We start from the raw sequence: 14,197 nt of genomic DNA on the forward strand, positions 1-14,197 counted from the left end.
AGCACAAGGATGGTGGGAACCCCTCATAATGGGCACAGCAGGTTTACAGACCAGGAAACTCAGCACAAGGATGGTGGGAACCAGTGGCGTAACTAGAACCTTCAGGGCCCCGATGCAAGAAACCATGAAGGGCCACCCTGAACCCCAGTCAGGGCCCTTCCCTCTGAGTCCGGCAGTGGAACTCCAGGGCATGGTCACAGGTATGACCTTTGTGAGCCCTGTAGTTCCACCACTGGTATCAGTAGTTTTTTTTTATAGTTTTTTTACATTTTTAGGTGCCCTATTGGGGGACTGTCCCTAGGCAGGATGGGGTCCCCGTCCCCAGAAGAGATGAGGTCCTTTTCTCCAGGGCAGATGAAGTTACTGACCCCAGGTGAGAAGGGGTCCCTGTCCCCAGGGGAGGTGGGGGTCCCTGTCCCCACGTGAGAAGGGGTCCCAGCCCCAGGGGGAGATGGAGGGGGTATGTAATTGTGTGTGGGGGATGGGGTCCTCTCACTCACCATGACCAAGCTGCAGGCCGCGCACTAATCCATGTTGGCCTGGGCTCCATCCAGGGTGCTGGACGGGCGATCAGCATATCTCCCAGAAAGACCTTTCATCATCTGTGTATGACAGGGGAGGAGGGGGGGGGGGGGCTGGCACACAAGCCTGCAGTGTCCTCCGGGGAGCCGTCTCTCATAGGGCTGCACTGCATCTGTGAGCTTAAAGTTTGTTTACCTGGGAGAAGTATGCAGTGCAGTGTGGGCCGGACTCAGGGGGGGCTGGGGAGAACAGACATTGGACTGAGCGGCAATGCATGGAGCAGGAGAGGGGTACTCTGAGGAGCCGGCCGAGGACACAAGCCATGCGGGGAATGCACCACTAAAGAGCAGCCAGTGCGATAGTCGAGCATGGAGCTCTGCTAGTCACCCTCCACCTCCAGCCACCCGTGTGCATGGTGCACTGGTACCCCTAGCTGCCTATGCTGCCGCCGGCCATATGTAGAGGGGGCTGCATGGGCCCCCTGCATCACAGGGCCCAGTTGCGGTCGCGACTGCTGCACCCCCTATAGTTACGCCCCTGGTGGGAACCCCTCATAATGGGCACAGCAGGTTTACAGACCAGGAAACTCAGCACATGGATGGTGGGAACCCCTCATAATGGGCACAGCAGGTTTACAGACCCAGGAACTCAGCACAGGGATGGTGGGAACCACCTTTATACTGGGCACAGCAGGTGTACAGACCCAGGAACTCAGCACAGGGATGGTGGGAACCCCTCATAATGGGCACAGCTGGTGTACAGACCCGGGAACTCAGCACAGGGATGGTGGGAACCCCTCATAATGGGCACAGCTGGTGTACAGACCCGGGAACTCAGCACAGGGATGGTGGGAACCCATCATAATAGGCACCGTAGGTGTACAGACCCAGTAAATCAGCACAGGGATGGTGGGAACCCCTCATAATGGGCACAGCTGTTGTACAGACCTGGGAACGCAGCAGAGGGGTGGTGGGAACCCCTCTTAATGGACACAGCAGGGTGGATGCTTTAGCCCCCATTCACACCGGTACAACTTTGACAGGATCAAATCGCATGACAAGTCGCACCCTATTGTTGGCGATGGAACTGTCAAAATCAGTGCGACTTTGACTTTGCGGTGCCGCACCGATTTGAAGAAAAAAGGTTTGTGCGCTATTGTTTGCAGTTTCAGGTACAACGTGCATAGACATCTGTGCATTAAGTCACATAGATGTCATCCAAGTCGCACCCGAAGTCTTGAAATCATGCGAGTTCAAGTGAAGTCACTCGATTTCAAAGTTCAGTTTCAGTGTGAATGGGGGGGGGGGGGGGGGGGGGCTTTGTGCAATAAAATGGAGGAGGCCCATCGCTGTGAGAGAAGACGCGTGTAGCTGACTGAACTATAACACGGAATATCACACACACATACATACAGACGTGTCCCAGGAACATGAATGAGATGATATAATGGGAGTTGTGGCTCAGAGAATGATCTCTTACCTGACATGACATGGAGGAAACTCATCTCTCTGAGGTAACGTGTCTGAGGTAATCTCTGAGGTAACATGTCTGAGGTAATCTCTGAGGTAACATGTCCGAGGTAATCTCTGAGGTAACATGTCTGTCTGAGGTAATCTCTGAGGTAACATGTCCGAGGTAATCTCTGAGGTAACATGTCTGTCTGAGGTAATCTCTGAGGTAACGTGTCTGAGGTAATCTCTGAGGTAACATGTCTGAGGTAATCTCTGAGGTAACATGTCCGAGGTAATCTCTGAGGTAACATGTCTGTCTGAGGTAATCTCTGAGGTAATCTCTGAGGTAACATGTCTGTCTGAGGTAATCTCTGAGGTAACGTGTCTGAGGTAATCTCTGAGGTAACATGTCCGAGGTAATCTCTGAGGTAACATGTCTGTTTGAGGTCATCTCTGAGGTAACATGTCTGAGGTAATCTCTGAGGTAACATGTCCGAGGTAATGTCTGAGGTAACGTGTCCGAGGTAATGTCTGAGGTAACGTGTCCGAGGTAATGTCTGAGGTAACATGTCTGAGGTAATCTCTGAGGTAACGTGTCCGAGGTAATGTCTGAGGTAACGTGTCCGAGGTAATGTCTGAGGTAACGTGTCCGAGGTAATGTCTGAGGTAACATGTCTGAGGTAATCTCTGAGGTAACATGTTTGAGGTAATCTCTCAGGTAACGTGTCTGAGGTAATCTCTGAGGTAACATGTCTGAGGTAACATGTCTGAGGTAATCTCTGAGGTAAAAGTGGGGGGTGTAATTGACAGGAAGTTCCCTCCAGAAACACGTAACTGAGTTCCTGCTTACACTTACTGTACAATGAGGGTTATTTAGGAAAGGCCAATCCACTTTGCACAGCAAGTGCACTTGGAAGTTGGAAGTGCAGTCACTGTAGATCTGAGCTGGACATGCAAGGAAAATAAAAAACAGCATTTTAGCCTGCATATGATTGGATGATAAAATCAGCAGAGCTTCCCCCTCATTTCAGATCTACCCCTCAGATTTACAGCGACTGCACTTCCAAGTGGCAATTTCAAGTGCACTTTGCACTTGTAGTTTGCACTTGTAGTGCAAAGTGGATTTGCCTTTTCGTAAATAACCCCCACTGTTTCCTCTCCCTACAGACCGAATCCATACCTCCCAACTTTCAAACTTGAGAATGAGGGACACTTGGGGGAGGTAGAAGCCTTCGGCGTGTGAAGCCGTGGCAAAAAATGGGTGTGCCCAAACTTTAATGTGGGAGGGTTTTAAGGGGCATGGTTAAAAAAAAAAAAAAGCTTCTGGTATGTGCTGGGGGGGTCACTTTGGGAGGTAGAGGTCTTATGCTAGAATGTGGTGTAGAGTGTGGGGGGGGGGGACTTTGGGAAGGGAGAGGATGTGTGCTAGAAGGTGGGGTGAAGGGGGATTGGATAAGTGCTGGGGGGTGCTTTGAGAGGGGAGTAGACTTGTGCTTGGGGAGTCAGATACATACTGGGGGGGTGCTTTGGGAGGGAGAGAACTTTTGCTATAAGGTGTGGGGCAGATATGTACTTGGGGGGAGGGGGGGTGCTTTGAGAGGGGAGTGGACTTGTGCTAGAAGGTGTGGGGCAGATATGTACTTGGGGGGGCACTTTGGGAAGGAAGTGGACTTGATCTAGAGGTGATATACATACCGGGGAGGTGCTTTGGGAGGGGACTGGACTTGTGCTGGAGGGTGGGGCCATCAGATATGTACCAGGGGGTGTTTTGGGAGGGGGAGAGGACTCGTTCTAGTAGGTGGAGTAGGGGGCATATATGTGCTTGGAGGGGCACTTTGAGAGGGGAGTGAACCTGTACTGGGGGGGTGAGGGGGTCAAATAAATTCTGGCTGGGGGGGGTGCTTTGGGAGGGCTGTGGAATTGTGCTGGGGGGTGTCAAATATGTACTTGGGGTACTTTGGAAAGGGAATGGACTTGTGCTGGGTGAACAGATATGTGCTAGGGGGTGCATTGGGAGGGGAGCAGACTTGTGCTGGGGGTGGGGAGGATCAGATACATACTAGGAGGCGTGCTTTGAGAGGGGAGAGGACTTCAAATCCAATCCCCCCCCAGCAAAAGTTCTCAAGGGGGGTGGCCATTGCAAACACATCTGTACCGAGAGCGTGCGCCCTACGCACTCCTGGCACAGTTGCCGCCGGTGTTTCTCAGATTAGCGAACCCGTCAGATAATGTAACGGAAGTGACATTCTGTCAGCTGTGCATGCGTTCCACCGCTACCAGGTTTGCTAATCTGACAGAACGTCTGCAGTCAGAAGAAAGCAGGGGACATCTTACTACACCCAGCTTTGTCTTGAATAAGGAACACCGGCTAACAGAAAGCTCCCGATCACCAGCAGCTTTCCAATCATGGGACCACCATGACAGCCAATCACAGCGGTCACATGATCATAAACCCTGCCCACTCTCCCGGCATCTTAAAGCAGAAGTAAACCCATCCATACAACAGTTACATTTCCGGCACATGCCCGAAATGTGACCCTCCCATTGGTTGTGCTCTTAACCAAACTGTCAAACCATCCAATGGCTGGTGTCTTAACTGATCACATGTGCTGCAGTTGTAGATTAAACAGAGGCCAAGATGGCAGCTTCCTTGGCTGAAACCGGCAGGTGGGTTTACTTCCACTTTAAAGGGTCGGGAGGCGCCAGCCCCAAGGAGTTAGGAAAAACTTTTTTTTATAGGTTTGAATAGAGTGGAGAGGGATTAGTACACCCTCACCCTCGCTATATTTGTCCTGTTCACCATTATCATTGAAAGTGAAAGTAAAATAAAACCACAAATTGTCCCCGGAAAGATAATAGAGGGGAAATATTCCAATGGAGACACTAGTTCTGGTGACCTGGGGGGGTCCCCAAAGGAATTCCCTTATTATGCAGGGATTTCCTCTCACTTCCTGTTTTGGCTATGGGACAGGAAGTGAAGGTAAATCTCAGCAATGGGACACAGGTGCTGATAAAAAACCCTTGCTCTATCCAAAAAAATAAAAAGTTTTGCTTATAGTTCTACTTTAAAGCTGCCTTCAGACCCAAGCAGAGTGATTTTTTTAGGTGTTCTTATTGGAGAATTTGCAAGCATTTTAGAAGTGCATTACAGGCTCTGGTTTTGTTTTAGCCAATAGAAAACACTATGGGGAGGAGATTATGCTTGGTTCCCATCTATGCGGGTGCGGGAATCACAGCTATTCCCACGCCTGCAACCACCCGCAGTAACAACACGCTGCTGTGACTGCGGGTGGTTGAAAGTTCCCGAATGGCACCCCCTCTGCATGCAAAAATGCAGCGTGTTTGCGAGTGCAGGAACCGCATACCCGCCTTCGTCTCACGGGGCGGCTGAATGGAGAAATGCCGTTTTAAACAGCATTTCTCCATTCTGCCTAGCAACTAGTGACACTGATCTCTGCTCCATGTTATTGGAACAGAGATCAGTGTTCACTAAATGAAAGCCCAACCCCCCCACAGTTAGTAACGCACCCCTAGGGACACTTAACCCCTACACTGCCACCCACTGGTTAACCGCTTCACTGCCAGTTTCATTTACACAGGAATCACTGCATTTATATAGCAGTGATTGCTGTATAAATGACAATGGTCCCAAAAATGTGTCAAAAATGTCCGATGTGTCCGCCATAATGTCGCAGTCACAATAAAAATTGCTGATCGCCGCCATTACTAGTAAAAAAAAAAATTATTAATAAAAATGCCATAAAACTATCCCCTATTTTGTAAACGCTATAACTTTTGCGCAAACCAATCAATAATTGCTTATTGCGATTTTTTTTTTACCAAAAATATGTAGAAGAATACATATCGGCCTAAACTGAGGGGAAATTTTTTTTTTTATATATTTTTGGGGGATATTTATTATAGCAAAAAGTAAAAAATAATGCGTTTTTTTCAAAATTGTCGCTCTATTTTTGTTTATAGCGCAAAAAATAAAAACCGCAGGGGTGATCAAATACCACCAAAAGAAAGCTCTATTTGTGGTAAAAAAAGGACGTCAATTTTGTTTGGGAGCCACGTCGCACGACCGCGCAATTGTCAGTTAAAGCGACGCAGTGCCGAATCGCAAAAAGTGGTCTGGTCTTTGACCAGCAAAATGGTCCCGCCTGTAAGTGGTTAAACGCTGCCAAATCCTGTGTCCCCTCTAACTGGAAGAGTCCACAACCACTGACCATTGGTCTTTGGCTTAATAAAGTAGAGGAAATCAACAGGATGGAAGACTTGGTCCTCACTTCGCAGCATAAACGTGAAAAATACACTGAAACTTGGACATTATGGACTATGTTGGTCTACTCTGATGAGGGTAAAGCCCTGTTTGAATCATAAATTTGCTGATTGTAAGTTGCTTCTGAGTTCCACCTTCAGGTTATCAACCCCCTCCCCCTTACTTTCTCTCTTTTCTCTGTCTTCTATCTATTTCTGCATATCCATCTATTTATTTCCCTACCATAGAGCTTTAATAAAACTAAAAATGGAAGGATTGTCCTACTACGTTCTCCTCGTAATGACCAGTCTCATTAGGTTTTTTTTTACCTTCTATAGCCTATCAAAGGTTTTGTTGCATGTATACTGAATGGTGAAAAATGTGGCGTTAACTAGTATTCATGTATGACAATATACACATAATAGCTGTGTAAAAGCCCTCTTGGCTCTCCGCTTCCCACATTGCCTTTTTTACTCTATGATCACAGTCTTTATACTTACCCATGTATGTTGGTTTTTATAATAAAAAATACACTTTTTGACCTACACCATATGGAGGCATTTTTTCTTTCTATACCCTCCCGGATGAGAGTTCTTCAACCGTCCAGCTTGGCTTCCAACACCTGAGTTCCAGCCTTGGTGTTCCTTACGTCCGCGTTCCGGTTTGTCGTTTACCTGCACACCCCTTGGAGTCGTGTTTGGAGGCTTTTGGTTTCCCTGGAGATCTGTCCATTTGCCAATCTTGGCACCCTCACTTGACTGACTCGTTGTCGCTGACATTCAAGCCCACCTTTTCCGGTAAGAGTAGATATACTTCTCCCTTTGGTTGAAGATGTACCATCCTTGATGCTCTACATGCCGGATAGTGCCAGTGTATTCCATCCCTGAGTAAGCACCTTCCGGTGGTGGACTTACATCGGTCCTCTCCAGGACCTTTCCACAATTGGACTTCCTTTTCATTCACATTTTCATTCACTTTTGATTTTTATGTATGATTGATTTGCCATCACCTGGCTATTATGTAGCAGCTTTTTATTGGGGCCTAAATGGTTCTGTATGTGTGGTGGGGTAGGGGAGGCAAAAAGAATCGACGATCAGGAGACCATTGTGTTTGGCTATCGCAGTGTTCGCATTATCGTGAGCTAGCTCAGTCGTTGTGATCACTGAGTGCGCTCTCAGCACAGAAACCTTGGCTGCCCGTTGATGCATATGTGTGCTGTGTGGACATTAAAGCCCACCCTTTTGCAGCCACACATGTGTGTTAAGCGGGCAGCAAGAAGTTAAGCTGGAAAGGCAGTGGTTGGGGGTTTTTTACATGCCACGGTTATGATGTTTTGGGTCCATGACAAAAATAATTGCTCCTTGACTGAAGTGTGGTTGCCTTTTCCAAGGGAGTACGTAGCTGAACCAACAAGTATCTTTGAGGATTCTTTACATGGAATTTATTCTCTCTCGTGGAGGCAGTTACATTTACTCCATCAATGAACAGATACAGGAATTGGCTAGATACAATACGAGTAAATAAAGAGCCTTTCTCCAGTAATCCATGGGTCCTCTGTTTTCTTTGTCCCACACTGGATCATCTTCTTCAGTAAGACCTTTCCTTTGGGTCCTCCATATGCCTGAAGCCCCCAAATACATTATAACAATGCAAGTGTGGAATTTTGGCAGATTACTGTGATCCAATCCCAAAGTTATGACATAAATAAATCAATAAAAGGGGGCCAAAAATCCTTCACCGAGCTAACACGTTTCTTTTAGGGTGTTGACTGGATTTAGCATATAGTATAATTACCAGATGCTCTGGGCAGGTACAATACGCTGGTCACATGTTGGTCACCACTACCTAGATACTAAGATGCTAAGATGCCTTCAGCCCTGGTTCACATTGCAGCAATTTGGCATGTGATTTGACATGTCAAATCACATGGAAAATTGGCGGCAAGGGCACACCGATTCCCAAAAGTAGTTTCTGTACTACTTTTGGCGACTTCGGGGTGCGATCTCCATTGACATCTATGCAGGATGTCTCTGAAATTGCCCCCGAAGTCGGGACTGACCTGAAGGAATGAAATTGTGCGAGTTCAGTTGAACTCGCACAATTTCATTCCCGCTGTCAGTGTGAACTTAGGCTCAACCATAGTTTGGTGGGATGAGTCACACAGAGATAAAACAACAAAATATCGAGTAGCAAAAAAGGTCATCATTCTACTCCAATCCAGAGGGGGCAAATCCCTTTGTTCAAAAGTGCTTTATTTTATTTGTTGTAACCATAGCCAATGCATTTTGGGTGTTTAAGATCTCTCCTTCATCAGGACCTGAGATGAAAATGGATTAAAACAGACCTTAAAGCAGAACCAATTATCCCTTGCTTACCTAATTGCAGGTCCTGCACAGGTAACATACTTACCTGCCCACCAGATCCAGTAGTGGCCTCCTCCTTGCTGCACCAATATAAGGGGGACTTTCAGGACTAACTGTAAGGGGGCTCGTTTGTAATGATCACCAATGTAAGAGCAGCCTTGGCCAATGCCCACCAGTGTAAAGGGCTCTTCCCCAACTCACCATCAATCTAGAGGGTTGCTCATCACCATCTACCAATGTAATGGGCCCTTTTCCACTGGTTTTCAATGTGAGGGAGCCTTTCTCGATTGCGAATGTAAGGGGGACCTTCTTCAATAACCACCAATGTAAGGGGGACCTTTAGCACTGACTATAAGGGAGCTCTTCTCTAATGATCACCAATGTAAGGGCAGGCTTGCCCAATGCCCACCAGTGTAAAGGGCTCTTCCCCAACTTGAAATTAACGCATAAGGTTCTTTACCACAATCTACCAATGTAATGGGCCCTTCTCCAATGGTCCTCAATGTGAGGGGGACCTTCAGGACTAACTGAAAATTGGGTTTTCTGTAATGATCACCAATAATAGGGAAGGCTTGCCCAATGCCCACCAGTGTAAAGGGCTCTTCGCCAACTCACCATCAATGTAAAGGGGCCTTCACCAACATCTACCAATGTAATGGGTCCTTTTCCATTCATCCTCAATGTGAGGGAGCCTTTCTCCACTGATTATGAAAGTAAGGAGGACCTTCTTCGATGACCACCAATGTAAGGGGGACCTTCAGTAGTGACTGTAAGGGGGCTTTTCTCTAAAGATCACCAATGTAAGGGTACACCATTCTCACTGTTGACCAATATAAGCAGACACACTGATTACATGAAACTGATGTGGTAGACGTCTATAAAATTAAGGAGCCCATCATTGTGAACTCGAGGAGCAGAACCAATATGGCAGCCATGGGAATATTCTATGTGGCTTTTGTAGTGGCTTCTTCGATATCAGTTGACGCACATGTGGAATTGGACTTTCTGGATTCTCCATCTCACAAATACAACACCAATGGATGGGTCTGTATCAAGTTAGAAGATTCCAATCATCTAAGAAATATGGTCATTTGTAAGAAAAGGGACTCAGAACAGAAGATTGTTAAGTGTGGAGCCTTCTTGTTTATTTAAAAAATAAACAGAATTACTAATTAACATACAATACGACTAAGCTTGAAACTAAATTTTATACATTGTATACGTGAAACAAAAAACACGTCACATTTATTGAGGATTATACAATCGGCCAATGAAAAGCCAGGTTCTTCAGCCAAGCAATAAAAGAGCAACAACGTGCAGCAACCAGCAACAAGGGTATTGTCCTTATATTGATGAAATTGGCCATATACTTGTCAACTTACACCCAGAAACGTTTTTTTTTCCCGGTTCCTACCATTCCCAAACCCCCCCCCCCCCCCCCAGAGAATCCGTCTCCTGGAGCTTCAAATTTCCCTGGTTAATTTCTTGTGTTCCTTGATATGTACACCACCCACCATGATGGTCCTGGATATGTACACCAACCGCCATGATGGTCCTGTATGTGTTCACCAACCGCCATGATGGTCCTGTATGTGTTCACCAACCGCCATGATGGTCCTGTATGTGTTCACCAACCGCCATGATGGTCCTGTGTGTGTTCACCAACCGCCATGATGGTCCTGTATATGTACACCAACCGCCATGATGGTCCTGTATATGTACACCAACCGCCATGATGGTCCTGTATGTGTTCACCAACCACCATGATGGTCCTGTATGTGTTCACCAACCGCCATGATGGTCCTGTATGTGTTCACCAACCACCATGATGGTCCTGTATGTGTTCACCAATCACCATGATGGTCCTGTATGTGTTCACCAACCGCCATGATGGTCCTGTATATGTACACCAACCACCATGATGGTCCTGTATGTGTTCACCAACCGCCATGATGGTCCTGTATGTGTTCACCAACCACCATGATGGTCCTGTATGTGTTCACCAACCGCCATGATGGTCCTGTATGTGTTCACCAACCACCATGATGGTCCTGTATGTGTTCACCAACCGCCATGATGGTCCTGTATGTGTTCACCAACCGCCATGATGGTCCTGTATATGTACACCAACCACCATGATGGTCCTGTATGTGTTCACCAACCGCCATGATGGTCCTGGATATGTACATCAAATGCCATTATGGTCCTGTATGTGTTCACCAACCGCCATGATGGTCCTGTATGTGTTCACCAACTGCCATGATGGTCCGGGATATGTACACCAACCGCAATGATGGGGGATGGGTTGGGAATCCTGGCTTTGCCAGATTTTTATTGATATCATGAAGAACCCAAAAGGAAATTGGGCCATTACAATGTAGGTGGCCTAAAAACTATCTACGGGCGATTAAAATCCACCTGTTTAATGACATTGTATGATTGTCAACAAGGTGCATATAAGCTGATGTCTAGTCAAATATCCTAGAGGCATAAAACATTTCCCGCACACCAACATGAAAAAAAATAACTCCTACAAGCGTGAGTTGTCTGGAGTCTTAGAAGGTTTCCTTTATTGGGAAAAATGTCTCTTACGGCCTGAACTTGGGGGAAAAAAGGACTTTATTTTGCGTGAACTTTCTCGTGTTGAACAAGTGCTTTCCTGTAGGTAAAACATTTCCCACACTCTGCACATGAGAAAGGCCGCTCACCCGTGTGAGTTCTCATATGTGATAAAAGTACACTTTTCTCAGTGAAACTTTTCCCGCACTCAGAACATGAAAAAGGGCGCTCGCCCGTGTGACTTCTTAGGTGTAAATTAAGTTTCGCTTTTTCTGTATAAGATTTCCCGCACTGCTCACACGAATAAGGGCGCTCACCTGTGTGAGTTCTCTGGTGTTTAAGAAGGTCTCCTTTCTGAAAGAAACGCTTCCCGCACTCCGTACACGAAAAAGGGCGCTCGCCTGTGTGCATTCTCTGATGTGTAAGAAGGTATCTTTTGTGAATGAAACACTTTCCGCACTCTGGGCATGCATAGGAACGCTCACCTGCGTGAATCCTTTGGTGTGTACGAAGTACGCTTATCTCGGTGAAACTTTTTCCGCACTCTGTACAAGTATAAGGACGCTCACCCGTGTGAGTTCTCTGGTGTTTAAGTAGGGAATTTTTTAAATTGAAACATTTCCCGCACACCGTACATGCAAAGGGGCGCTCACCGGTGTGAATTCTCTGGTGTTTAACAAGGTCTCCTTTATGCATGAAAGTTTTCCCGCACTCTGAACATGGATAGGGACGCTCACCCGTGTGAATTCGCTCATGTTTACGCAGGTCTGCTGTCTGAATAAAACTTTTTCCGCACTCTAGGCATGAATAAGGACGCTCGCCCGTGTGACTTCTCTGGTGTGTAAGAAGTGTTCTTTTCTCACCGAAAGATTTCCCGCACTCTGAGCATGAATAGGGACGCTCCCCCGTGTGAGTTCTCTGGTGTATGAGTAGTTTTCCTTTCTCAATAAAAGATTTCCCACATTCTGAACATGAAAAAGGCCGTTCGCCCGTGTGAATTCTCTGGTGTATAAGCAGGACTTTTTTTTTACTGAAACACTTCCCACACTCTGAACATGGGAAAGGACGCTCGTCTGTGTGATTTTTCTCATGTCTAAGAACTGCCTTTTTGTCAGCGAAAGATTTCCCACACACGGAACACGAGAATGAACTCTCTCCTGTGTGGACTCCTTGGCGGTTTGAAGATCTACCCCCACTGCGAGCTGGAGTAACACGATTTACGGCTGGAGATAATGTAAGATGTCCCTCAGAGGTATTCCAGGAATAACGTCCGCCTGGGTGACACAAAAAAATAAAATGTAAACAAATCTTATAAATATTCTTCTGGCGTTTCATTCAGAAGTCATGTATGTTGATGTAGAACCCAACAGTGTCTCAGAGCTTTGGTATTGAATTAGCATATTTACCAAACTATAAATACAAGCCAGATAAAAGGGCACAAAAGACACATGACGTTATATTGAGGAATGGAGATGGACATTTCATATGGTGTACAATATCTCCTCCTCATTTGTTGGGAACATGACGTTATATTGAGGAATGGAGATGGACCTTTCATATGGTGTACAGTATCTCCTCCTCATTTGTTGGGAACATGACATTATATTGAGGAATGGAGATGGACCTTTCATATGGTGTACAGTATCTCCTCCTCATTTGTTGGGAACATGACGTTATATTGAGGAATGGAGATGGACCTTTCATATGGTGTACAGTATCTCCTCCTCATTTGTTGGGAACATGACGTTATATTGAGGAATGGAGATGGACCTTTCATATGGTGTACAGTATCTCCTCCTCATTTGTTGGGAACATGACGTTATATTGAGGAATGGAGATGGACCTTTCATATGGTGTACAGTATCTCCTCCTCATTTGTTGGGAACATGACATTATATTGAGGAATGGAGATGGACCTTTCATATGGTGTACAGTATCTCCTCCTCATTTGTTGGGAACATGACGTTATATTGAGGAATGGAGATGGACCTTTCATATGGTGTACAGTATCTTCTCCTCATTTTGTTGGGAGCATGACGTTATATTGAGGAATGGAGATGGACCTTTCATATGGTGTACAGTATCTTCTCCTCATTTTGTTGGGAGCATGACGTTATATTGAAGAATGGAGATGGACCTTTCATATGATGTACTGTTGGGAACATGACATTATATTGAGGAATGGTGATGGATCTTTCAGATAGTGTACAGAGGTGGACCTTTCATATGGTGTACAGTATCTCCACCTCATTTGTTGGGAACATGACGTTATATTAAGGAATGGAGATGGACCTGGTGATTCATGGCTGGTGGGGTAGATACGTTGATGATGTTCTTATGGTCAGATTTTAAGGTTTATCAAAGTATCTACTTTACTAAAGGAGGTGAAAATCCCTATCTTGAACAAGGGACAGCACAGCCTTTGCTTAAAGCAGTTGTATAGTCCTTTTTACAACTTTTACCTACAGGTAAAGTTTTTTAAAAGGGTTACCAGGTAAAAAAAAAAAAAAAATATATCTCCAAAACCTGTACGGTTTAGGAGATGTTCACCTCGCAATGCGCCGCTGACTGCGGCGGCACTTGCGCACAGGGGATTCTCAGCTAAAAATTCCGGCAGATGCCGGACCCTGCCGGGAAGAAGTCTCCCGTGCGCATGCGCGGAAGGGACGATATCGCGGCTCCAGCAACTCACAGCGCCAGAGCCGCGATACCCGGAAGACACGCCGAGGGAACATGTCAGCTCCCTCGGGCCTCATTATAAGGCAGGTATTTCATAATGAGCTAGTTTGCTGTGCATACTAGCTCATTATGCCTTTTCCCTTGCAGGTATGGAAAAAAAAATAAAAAAAAAATAAAAAATAAAAAAAACACCTCAGTGGCTTTACTACCGCTTTAATTTGAGGGGAATCAGGTTTAACATCTTTGCTGTAAGAAGCTATGAAAATTTAAATTATTTTTCAATGGAAATGGTTCTGACTGTATTCTGCAAAAAGTGACTGGATGGTTTCTAAATACAACATATATAAACGGCTGCCAATATT

At 46.0% G+C, this 14,197-nt stretch overlaps 1 protein-coding gene across 1 annotated transcript in view; it reads right to left on the bottom strand.

Annotated features, from left to right (window-relative positions):
• Positions 1 to 9,717: 9,717 nt before the first annotated feature.
• The window catches only part of LOC143955507 (uncharacterized), a 47,672-nt gene continuing 43,192 nt past the window's right edge, over positions 9,718 to 14,197 (bottom strand). Inside the window, exon 22 of the mRNA XM_077465541.1 lies at positions 9,718 to 12,430. Coding sequence (XP_077321667.1) covers positions 11,217 to 12,430 — 1,214 coding nt within the window. The 3' untranslated portion in view covers positions 9,718 to 11,216. The remainder of the gene's footprint in view (positions 12,431 to 14,197) is intronic.

This window comes from Lithobates pipiens, unplaced genomic scaffold (genome assembly GCF_037356315.1).
Source record: "Lithobates pipiens isolate NorthernLeopardFrog02 unplaced genomic scaffold, aLitPip1_a1.2 Scaffold_35, whole genome shotgun sequence".
Taxonomy (NCBI): Eukaryota; Metazoa; Chordata; class Amphibia; order Anura; family Ranidae; genus Lithobates; species Lithobates pipiens.